This window comes from Galeopterus variegatus, unplaced genomic scaffold (genome assembly GCF_000696425.1).
Source record: "Galeopterus variegatus unplaced genomic scaffold, G_variegatus-3.0.2 Scaffold283, whole genome shotgun sequence".
In the NCBI taxonomy this organism is placed as follows: Eukaryota; Metazoa; Chordata; class Mammalia; order Dermoptera; family Cynocephalidae; genus Galeopterus; species Galeopterus variegatus.
The window spans coordinates 280669-291412 of record NW_007726394.1 but is presented as its reverse complement, the minus strand read 5'-3'; the positions used below and the strand labels follow the sequence as shown (position 1 = coordinate 291412).

The following is a 10744-nucleotide window of genomic DNA, read 5'->3' as shown; positions in this document are numbered from 1 at the left end:
CTTGAGTGCCCTCTCCCCAAAGCCCAAAAAGATGCTGGACTCCTCTGGGCCCCATCAACAAATAGGGAATAGACATGGGGGAAAAAAATCAATCCTGTGTCTTTATTGTATAGGTTTAGAAAGAGACCAGACCGGGCAACCAAGGGGTGAAGTACCGGCCAGGAAGGTGGGGTGGTGGGTTCAGGCCCTGGGGATTCAAGAGCAGATTGACGGCCTGGGAGGGACCAAGGAGACCAAGTCCTGTCAGCAGCTGAGGAGGTGCCTAAGGGTGAGCTTTCACTCACTAGGGCCATCAGCTGGTTCTGTGGGGCAAGGGGATGGGGGTGCAGGGTAGCTTGGGCTGGCCTGGAATCTCCCTGAGGCCACCCTGCTTTGTCTACCTAGATCATCCACTGGTCCTGATCCTGTTCGTTGCCTTCCATGTCCACCTGGAGAGGAGGCTGGGTGTGGGTGGGGAGGGGCCTCAGCCAGCCTCAGCCCCAGATTCTGCCCCTGGCTGGATCCAGGGTTCCTGTACCCATTGGCCGTCAATTAGGTCAGGAGCAGGGGCCCAGGAACAGAGGCCCACCCCAACACCCCCGCCTACCTCATTAACCTCTCCATCATCAGGTGACTCGTTGTAGTCATTCATCTCATCCATGTCCTGCATGTCCTCATCATCCTCTGAGTCCTCTTCACTATCCTCATCGTCTTCATCATCCTCCTCTTCCTCGTCATCATAGTGCTGGTGGGGCAGGGGAGAGCCTATAAGCCTTGCAGGCCTGCCTGGACCAGTTCAAGAGCTGGCTGGCTTGGAGCCTCTCTCCAGGGCCAATGAACGTCCACCACTAACTGACCCTGCCCCCCCTTGAGTCTAGTAGGCTGGTACATGTTCAGCAGGACCTTAGTATTAGGCCCAGTGCCTACCCCCTCTTAACTCCCCTTTCTGGCCTCTACCCAGACCTGAGAACAACTGCTCTGGGTCAGAGGCAGGACATTCAGAATTAAAGCAGCACTTTCATCCACCCTGGGCCCCACACAGGCCCCACCTGCTGGAGCCACTCACCTCTGAGGCTGGCTTGCCAATAGGTACCAGGTTGTTGTCTTTCTCTGCGATGCTTTGGAGCTGTGGGCAAAGTGGGGGGAGAGGAGCAGGGCCAGGGCCCAAGCAGGGAAGGTCAGGGGCATGGGAATGGCCACTCTGCCCTCAAGAAGAGCCCAAGTGTGGGGGGAGAAGCTTCCTTCCAGTTCTCAGGAAGATTCAGTCCCTATCATTTGCCTCTTACTTATGAACTTTATCAAACTACTTCAACTCCCTGGGCCTTGATTTTCTCATATAATTATGGTGAGGATGGAGTAAGAGACTTAGCCTAGAACATGGCATCTGCTAGGTCCTCAATAAATAGTCAAAAATATTATTTCCTATGCTTTAGTGAAAAGAGCTTGGGCTGACAGTCAAGAGCCTGGGCTCTAATCTGGCCCAGAAGTCCCATGGTCCCCCAACAAATTAGGACACACAAAGATGAGAACCTTGCTCCTTGGCTCCCAGCCTGATTATTCCCAGCTCAAGGCAAAAAGCTCTCCCAGTGCACATCTCCAGAGTAAGGCTGGGTCATGGCCCAGTTGGGGGTCGAAGGAAGGGAGGAGGTGTTGCTGTGCTGTGCTAGCTCCTCACTCACCCACGCCTGATGCTGCTGTTCCTGCTGCTGCAGCTCTGTCTCCTCCACACAGGGTCGATCCAGATTAAACCACAGTGTTTCAGTCACACGGGGGAAGAGTGAGGGGAACAAGGTGGACATGGCTCCTAGACTAAGGGAAAGGGTCAGGTGAATGAGTTTTGTTTTGTGTTTTAATTTGTTGTCATTTGATTTAGGGATAGCATGGAGTGGAAGGTAGAGTGAATGAGTTTTGTTTTGTTTTGTTTTGTGTTTTAATTTGTTGTCATTTGATTTAGGGATAGCATGGAGTGGAAGGTAGTAAGCAGGCAGCCCTGCCCTCTAGGAATTAGACAGTCATGGGTTTGAATCCTGGCTCCACCGCTTACTAGCTGTTTGACTTTGGCCAAGTCACTTAACCTCTCTGGACCTCAGTTTCCTCATCTGTAAAATGGAGATAATAACAATGATACCACCCTCAAAGTTATTCTGATACTTAAGTAAAGTAATGGGTAAATAAAGTTGTTTGTAGGCTGTTCAAAGAGGGAAGAGACTGGGAAAAGTGCACAGACAGGAAACCAGAATGCAGACTGGCATTACAAAATTACTCAAAATTATAGGTATCAGGGCTCTACTGAAATTATCTCAGTCTCCTACAAACACCGAAACCTACTTTTTGCCCCGTTATGATAGTCCTTACCACACCCACCCAATGTCAAAAACTTAGGACCTAACCACCTCTCTCACGAACCACAGCCAAATTGGGGGTGGAAGCGGGGGGGAGTACTACGTCTTATGATAGTCCTTACCACACCCACCCAATGTCAAAAACTTAGGACACTAACCACCTCTCTCACGAACCACAGCCAAATTGGGGGTGGAAGCGGGGGGGAGTACTACGTGCGAGCAAGGTTCGATAAGACATTCTAGATGGCATGAGTAAATGGATAACAGATGGAAGACTGAATGGATGATGTAAGAGGACAAGTAAAATCAGCTTTGAGCGGCTGAGGGAGCTGACCAGGAAGTTCTCAGAATCTGAATTGAACCGCTCAGCTGATACACAGGAAAACAGAAGCCCAGCGACTGGCAGAGACTGGCTTTAGGTTATAGTGAGTCGGGGCTTAGAACTCCCGCGGGGAAGTGATCCAGGCCGGGCACTAGATGAGATGAGCAGGAGAAAAGGATCTGTTTAATCCTGCTTTTGCCCTATCATTTGACCGACACAGGGCCAGGGCAGGCCGCTGCCCTTTCCAGCTCGCGTAACAGGAACAAAAGCATCAACCCTTGCGTCTCAGAAGAACTGACAGGCCAGAGATCTTGGCTCCGAAAACCCAACCCACCGCTCAAACCCACCGCCCATTCTCTGCTTGTTATGATAATGACGGAGCGGCTGACCAACAGGAAGAAGGCAGGGGCGGGACTCGGACAGGAGTTTGCCCTTATAGGGTCGCTATTCGCGAAAGGAGAGGAGCCTGAGGAGGGCCAATTAACTGAAAGAAATGCTGGGTGACAGGAAGTGACACCAATGAATGACGGATCTTGTGTGACGGGGTGGGGCTTAGTTTCGAGGAAGCGGCCAATGAGCTGTAGCTCTTTAACGGTAAAGGAGTCTGAATATGGAGCTCCTGAGGAGGCGGGTCAAAGGAACTGGGTTTCCTCTGCGGGAAGGAGGAAAGAAGGGGCAAAGAGACGGCCGCAGCATTGCTTCCATACTTACCGCGCCGGGAAGCGGCAGCCGGCGGCGACCCGGAAGCGCTTCACCCAATCTGAGCGGAAGAACCCACCAGAATCCGGGACTCACCAAACGCATGCGTCCTTGGTCTCCTTTTGTTTCCCGCTCCCGCCTACCACACCGGATGTGACGTTAGACACACCTTAGGTACGTTGTTGGGGAAGGAAATATGCCGCGCCTACCTATTTGCCCCTCCTTGAGTCTCAGCCAATCGTCTCCTCCAGCCTGGCCCCTCCACTACGGCCCTGTTTAACCCCGCCCCTCTGTCCTCAGGCAATATTTGCTCGCTAACCTTTTCTGGAACGAGGTCTGGAAGTGCCAATGCGTTCTAGGAAAGTTAATCTGCTTCTACCCCACAATCACTGGGTGATTTTACGCTCCTCCTGTTCGTCCCCTCTCAGCCTCAGTTTCCCGTTTGAGCACATTCGTCCTTTTGTATTCCTTGAGCTAAAATATTTGAGTTCCTACTATATTCCAGGCTCTGCTAGAAGTTGGAGATAAATCTATGAATATGGTCGCTGCCCCCAAAGACCTCACAGTCCAGGGGGAAGCCAGACCTTGTAGACCTGCAGCGGACTCACTGATCTCTTAAAGTTGCTTGTGCCGTTCTGACATTGGAGATTATAGACTGGCTTTAGTGACTAGTCGGCCTCAGGCACAGCATTCTGCTGCTGGGGAGCTCAGCTGCCCTTCCGAGGTCCGGGCCAAATCCCCTGAGAGGTCAGCTTCGTCACCTCTTCCACTCCTTTGCTAACGTCTGTGTTCTAGTAATCTCTGACTCAGCCTCCCCTTCGGAGATCCTCATGCCTCCTGGCAACAGAGGTCCTTCAAACCCAACGCCGTTAAGCTCCATCACCTACCAGCCTCTTCCAGGGCCAGCAATCATCCACGGTTTCACTCCTGTCTTGACTGATTGTGTGAACATTGGCAAGTCCTTTTCCTCTGTCTGGGCTCAGTTTCTCCTTCAGCCAGCATCATAATCTCTGCCCAGCCTTGCTCCTATACTGGGCTGATGTGAGGATTGGATGAGATAGCCGTTCAAGAGGTGGCATATTGAATGTTATTATGTTGTCAAGCAACTCTGCTTGTTATAAAGTTTTTTTATTAAAGAGTAAAATTTGCCACCTGGAAATGTCCACCCTTTGTATTCATTAATTCATTCATCAGTTCATTCAACAAATACCTACTGAGTGCCTTAGTATATGTCCATCACTATTCTCTTTTTTTTTTTTTTAAAGATGACCGGTAAGGGGATCTTAACCCTTGACTTGGTGTTGTCAGCACCACACTCACCCAGTGAGCTAACCGGCCATCCCTATATGGGATCCGAACCCATGGCCTTGGTGTTATCAGCACCGCACTCTCCCGAGTGAGCCACAGGCCGGCCCTGTCCATCACTATTCTAAGTAGCGGATATAGGATAGTGAAAGAAATAGACCAAAAAAAGTCCCTCTCCTGATGCAGCTTCCATTCTGATGAGAGAGATAAACAATAAGGAAGATAGATGAACTATTTAGCTTTAAGACTGCAGTAAATTCTTTTTTTTTTTTTTTAAAGATGACCGGTAAGGGGATCTTAACCCTTGACTTGGTGTTGTCAGCACCACGCTCAGCCAGTGAGCGAACCGGCCATCCCTATGTGGGATCCGAACCCGGGGCCTTGGTGTTATCAGCACCGCACTCTCCCGAGTGAGCCACGGGCCGGCCCCAAGACTGCAGTAAATTCTGAGGATAAAAAAATAAGTCAGAAAAGTAGGAATAAAACCTTGGTGGTGTGTGTGTGTGTGTGTGTGTTGAATTGGAGGGCCAAGGAAGTCACTGGGATGGTGACTTTTGAGTAAAGATCTGAAGGAAGAGAGAGAGAGCCTTCTGATATTCGGGGAAGAGCATTTTAGGGAGAGAGAACAGCAAGTTCAAAGGGCCTAGAATGGCTGCAGCATGGTGTCCTATGGGGAGAGGAGTAGGAAATGAGGACAGAGAGGTAGCAGGAGCCAGACAGATATGGCCTTGCAGGTCATAATAAGGACTTTGGCTTTTTACTCCGTGTTGGGCAGTCAATGGAGGGTTGTGATCAGAGGATTCACACAATCTGATTTACATTTTAACAGAGTTATTCTGGCTGTTCTACGAAGAATAGACTTAAAGGGGACAATGGCAGAAGTAGGGAGACAAGTTGGGAGACTATTATAATAATACAGAGACAGTGGATAAGAAGTGGTTGCATTCTGAATATATTTAGAAGGCAGAGACAAGAAGATTTGCTGACAAATTGGATGTAGAGTATTTTTGGCCTGAAAAACTAGAAAAGTGATGTTGCCATTTTTTGAGATGGAAAGACAGGAAAGATGCTTTTTCTTGAGGGGGAGGGGAGAGAATATCTGAAGCTTAGTTGTGGGTGTGTTGAGTTTGACATGGCTATGAGAGTAGAGACGCTGAGGGGCAAGAAAGCATATGGGTATGCAGGTCAGAGGAGAGATCTGGGCTGGATATATCAATTTTGGAATCATCAGGAACATAGATGGTGTTTAAAGTCATGAGACTGGATGAGATCAACAAGGGAGTAAGTGTAGATGGAAAAGAGTTTCCTCCAATATTCAGAATTTGAGGAAACTAGGAGAAGCAGCAAATCAGATGGAGAAAGAAAGCCAAAAAGATAAGTAGAAAGCCAGGAGAGTTGGGTGGTATTCTTGAAGCCAAGTAAAGAAAAGGTATTAGGAAGGAGGAAGTGATCTGTTACAGCCTAGTTCTACACAAAATTGGGTTTCTGTTTGTTTCCCCAGCAGACCACAATCTCCTTGGGAGCAAGGACTGAATGGTTTCTCCATTCCCAGTGCTGGGCTGACTTTCTCCTGGATCCCTCATCTACTCCTCCTGTGACCTATGTCTCCATCAGGCTCTCCTGCTCTTTTCCTTACAGGATCCCTACATCAGACACACCCCACCCTTTTAAAAAAATTTTAACTTACACATTGTAATTGTACATACTTATGGGATACAATCTAATATTTTCATACATATGTATTTTGTATAATTGTCAGAGTAGTTAATGTATCAATCACCTCATGCATTTATTGTTTATTTGTGGTAAAAACATTCAAAAGTCTCTCCTCTAGCTTTTATGTTTTGTTTTGGTTTTGGGCAGCTGGCTGGTATTGGGATCCAAACCCATGACCTTGGTGTTATAAGGCTGTGCTTTAACCTGCTGAACTAACTGGCCAGCCTAGCTACTATGTAATATACAAAACTTAACTGTTAACCATAGACTTCAGGCACCATTTGCCTTCTGTCCTTCCTCACAGCTCTGGCCTGCTGCAAATTCCCCAGTTACCTAAAGTTTCTTTCCAAAGTCTTCAGCCAGGTTCAACAAGTCATGATGACTGGTTAGCTGGTGACATTTATTGAGTGCCATCTGAGTGCCAGACACCTTGCTAGGCCCTGATGATAGAGATAAGGCAGAAATAATCCCTGCCTTATAGAAAAATATAGTCTAGTGAGGACTAAGACAGTAACGCACTGTTGTGGAAGAGTGTGGTAAATGTTAAAATCAATGTATGTAGAGTGTTATGAGAGCACAGAGGAGGCAGAGATGAATGGGTTCTGGATAAACTAAGTTTAGACTTTTGTTCCAAAGAAGGAAACATTTGCTTGAACCTTGAGGGATGAGTAGGAGTTAAGCCTACTGGTAGATAGGTAGGAGAAAGAGTGCATGAGGAAGCATGTTTTATTCAAGGGCATGGAGTTGAAAATAGATTATAAGTTTGGAGAGCAGTGAGAATCCATATGAGTCAAATGAGGTGTCTGGGGATGAAGAGAGATGAGAAAGAATGTGAGGGATTCCAGATGGGGAAGGGCCTTGGGGGCCTGACATAGAGTGGATGGGATGGGAGACAGGCATCCTGGGTCTCACCTTGGCCCTATTGCTGACTTGCTGGGGACCCCTGATAGGTGCCTCCCCATTGCCAAGCTTCCATTTTCTCAAACATAATGTCTCCTAACCATGACTCCAGCTCTGATGTGAGTGCCCGGAATGGATTTCCCAGGCCTGGCCCTTTCCTGAGATTTTTACCTGCCCCTTCTTAGTGTTTTACCCAAACCAGGGCCTGGGAACTGAAAGCAGAGGCAGGATTTAACAACAGTCAGAAATAAATTCAGAGCCCATTGGCTGGAGATGGAAACCTATGACTCTATTCAGAAAATTCTCCAGGATTCAGGAAGAGCCAGAGCTGAATGGTGTGAATTCAGTGAGAGCTGCTTATTCATTTATTTCATAGGTCTAGAGGAGCATGGCGGGCCCTGGCAGGGAATAGAGGAGACTATCACAATCACCACCTCTCCTGTATACTCAGGGATGTTTGGTCTTCAAAATGCTTTTACACTCACAGTCTCTTCTTGTCCTCACTCCAGCCCTGGGAACCCTGCCCTCATTTAGCAGAAGAGGAACCTGAGGCTCAGGAAAGTAAAGTGGCTTGTCTGAGCTGAAGCTACAACTCAAAAACGTCAGTCTTGCATTCATTCCACAAAGCTTTTTAATGGGCTGGTCTGTGCTTGGTGACAGGGACCCACAAAGTCATATCTGAGTCCTAATCTTCTGGAGGTCCGCAGTGTGGTGAGGGAGGGATAAAGCAAATCATTAGGCCATTGAGGGCAGATCTCTGTGTGATTCATCTTTATTTCCCCAGAACCTAGCACGGTACTTCACACGGAGTAGCCACTTGAAAAATGTTTCTACAGAGGCCGGCCTGTGGCTCACTCGGGAGAGTGCGGTGCTGATAACACCAAGGCCACGGGTTCGGATCCCATATAGGGATGGCCGGTTTGCTCACTGGGTGAGCGTGGTGCTGACAACACCAAGTCAAGGGTTAAGATCCCCTTACCGGTCATCTTTAAAAAAAAAAAAAATGTTTCTACAATATGGGTTTGTTTCCTTCAGTCCGATGTAATTGAATTATAGTTTCTGTGCTGAATGCTCTAACGGCTCTAGGTTCTAAGAGGAGGGTGGGAACATTGAAGAGAAGGGTGACGTGTTGGAGGGGAGGTGGAAAAAGCTCCTCAGAGATGAGACCTTGCAGAAAGGGGAGTTGGGAAGGATGTTCTAGTCAAGAGGGGAGAGCATATGCAAAAGTACAGAGACCTGCAAGGACGAGGTGTGCCCAGGGCATGGTGTTGACTGAGGGTCTGCTGTGTGCCATCTTGGCAGTGGGCACCGTAAGAGAAACAGGACCAGGAAACTGTGCTCTGCCCTCAAGGATGACTCACATCCTTGGAGGAGAATGAGGAGACGTTGAGAAAGGCTTCCTTGAGCAGAGGAGACTTCAGCTGGGCCCTGAGGGATGCTTCAGAGTTAAAGAGTCAGAGAAGGAAAGAGGAAGCCTTCCAGGTGGGAGGGGACTCCCTGGGCAGAATGAGGAGAATGCACAGACAGAGAGCAAGATGTGTGTAGGGACTGCTGAGAGGGAGGCTGGAGAGCTTCACCGGGTGGGCTGTCCCAGGGAGTGCACCTTAGCCTGCGTAGAAGGTTTGTTCTACCTCAGGGCACTCAACACCTCACTTATTTTCTGTCACTGGGGCCTTTCTGGACCCGACCCTGAGTTTAGGATGAATACATGAGTTAGAAGGGATCTCTGTGGATTCTCTTCCAATACCCTACAAAGCCAGCCCCAGCAGGGGTACTCAAGCCAGGCCCCTATTTGCATGGTGGGTTTGCAAATATCCAGGTGGGCCCAATTTGTTTACATGAGTCCTTAAAATCAGAGATACTTTCCCAGATGTGGTCAGAAAACAACACATGACAAAGGAAAAAGGGTCGAAGAGATGCTGTATTACTGGCTTTGAAGATGGAAGAAGAGGGCTGGCCAATTAGCTCAGTTGGTTAGAGCGGGGCCTTATGACACCAAGGTCAAGGGTTCAGATCTCCATATTGGCCAGCCACACACACAAAAAAAAAAAAACGAGGAAGGGGCCATGAGCCAAGGAACATAGGCAGCTTCTGGAAGCTAGAAGAGGCAGGGGACTTGATTCTCCCCTAGAGATTCCAGAAAGGAACAGAGATCTGCCGACACCTTGATTTTAGCCCAATGAGACTCATGTTGTATTTGTAACCTACAAAACTGCAAGGTAATAAATTTGTGTTGTTTTAAGCCATTAAGCTTGTGGTAATTTGTTATGGCACCAAGAGAAAATGAATATACAAGGGTGTGGATCCCTGTACTGGCCAACTGCAAAAAAAAAATATATATATATATATACAGGCAAACACGTATATCCTCACACACAAATAGACACTGAATGACACTGTCATACACGCTCAGACAGACACAGGCAGGGAGACCTAGAGACATCAGCAAGCTGTAGCGGAGGTTGGGAAGGAATGAGGCTTCAAGTGTGTGCTAGGGTGGGGCTGCAGTGGTGAGGCCCACTCCTTGGTTGTTGAGTAGAAAGCACAGAGCAAAGGCTGCACCCTTTGACCACATTCCTCAGTCTTGTTTTCACTTTGCTCCCTTTCAGTCTTTACATCATGCTTTTAGCAACCTTTACACCTACATTTTACCTCAAACACTATTGAGTATACAACATGGACAAACCTTGAAGACATTATGCTAAATGAAACAAGCCAGTCACAAAAGGACAAATGAGATAGGATGTGCTCAGTTTTCCTGGGCTCAGGTTACAGGACACGCCTCTGTGTTACAAGCCATTCCTCAAGGTTTCAGGCCCCTCCTCTAGGCCCTGCTCTAGAGAAAAGTTACTGTTCCTAGGTAGACATATCTTAGGCACCAACACAAGGAAATTGAGAACTTAGGGGGCTGACATGCAAATCCAGTGGCTGGGCATGTTCAGAAGAGAAGGGTTATATAACCCTGGTAGCTGAATGACCTTCCACTAGGAGCGCTAAAGAGCACAGAATGTTCTTGAATATGTCTGCTGCATGTGATGGGATTTGACCAAAAAGGAGACCAAACGGGCATGTGCAAGACTATGTTACATAACTGGGAACAACCCCCTTGATTGAATATTTGTTAGATAGTGAAACTATAAAAGCTGAATCCCAGCAGAAAGCAGAGTTGTTGCTCACTTTCCTGGGGCCAGCATGTGCTGCACTGGCTGAGGTGTGTATACTTTGTTTTGTATCAGACTTACTTTCAAGCGGCTGCTCACTCTCTTCAGCCAGCCTGCATTCTGTACTGAACTTTAAGTATGTATTTCTTACCTTTGTATTAAATTTGGTGTGGGCCCTGCCCAGTCTCTGGAGCTAGGCTGCACTCTCTCTGTGGAATCTGTATTTCTTATCTGTTACATTAAACCTTCTCTCACTTTCTTTTTTTTAAGATGACCAGTAAGGGGATCTTAACCCTTGACTTGGTGGTGTCAGCACCACG

The 10744-nt window shown here is 47.9% G+C and overlaps 1 protein-coding gene and 1 pseudogene across 3 annotated transcripts; one reads left to right on the top strand and one right to left on the bottom strand.

The window, feature by feature from the left end:
* Positions 1-76: 76 nt before the first annotated feature.
* On the bottom strand, positions 77-3479 carry ANAPC15 (anaphase promoting complex subunit 15). Of its 3 annotated transcripts, none has more exons than XM_008566966.1 (5): positions 3355-3479; positions 1659-1788; positions 1046-1105; positions 587-724; positions 77-428 (listed from the first exon to the last, which is right to left on the bottom strand). In XM_008566966.1, the coding sequence occupies exons 2-5, from the start codon at positions 1776-1778 to the stop codon at positions 381-383; spliced, it is 366 nt and encodes a 121-aa protein (XP_008565188.1). In that variant the 5' UTR covers positions 1779-1788; positions 3355-3479; the 3' UTR covers positions 77-380. The 3 variants fall into 3 exon arrangements, with proteins under 3 accessions (XP_008565188.1, XP_008565190.1, XP_008565189.1); XM_008566968.1 differs by having other exon boundaries at positions 1659-1783; positions 3355-3469; XM_008566967.1 differs by lacking the exon at positions 3355-3479 and adding an exon at positions 2656-2932.
* The window catches only part of LOC103585890, a 22129-nt pseudogene continuing 14601 nt past the window's right edge, over positions 3217-10744 (top strand).

Excerpts from the sequence above, each read along its gene's own strand:
- ANAPC15 (XM_008566966.1), bottom strand. The coding sequence starts at position 1,778 with ATGTCCACCTTGTTCCCCTCACTCTTCCCCCGTGTGACTGAAACACTG. Across the intron at positions 1,106-1,658 it reads AACAGCAGCATCAGGCGTGG|CTCCAAAGCATCGCAGAGAA; the intron begins GTGAGTGAGGAG and ends CTTTGCCCACAG. Across the intron at positions 725-1,045 it reads TTGGCAAGCCAGCCTCAGAG|CACTATGATGACGAGGAAGA; the intron begins GTGAGTGGCTCC and ends CTGCCCCACCAG.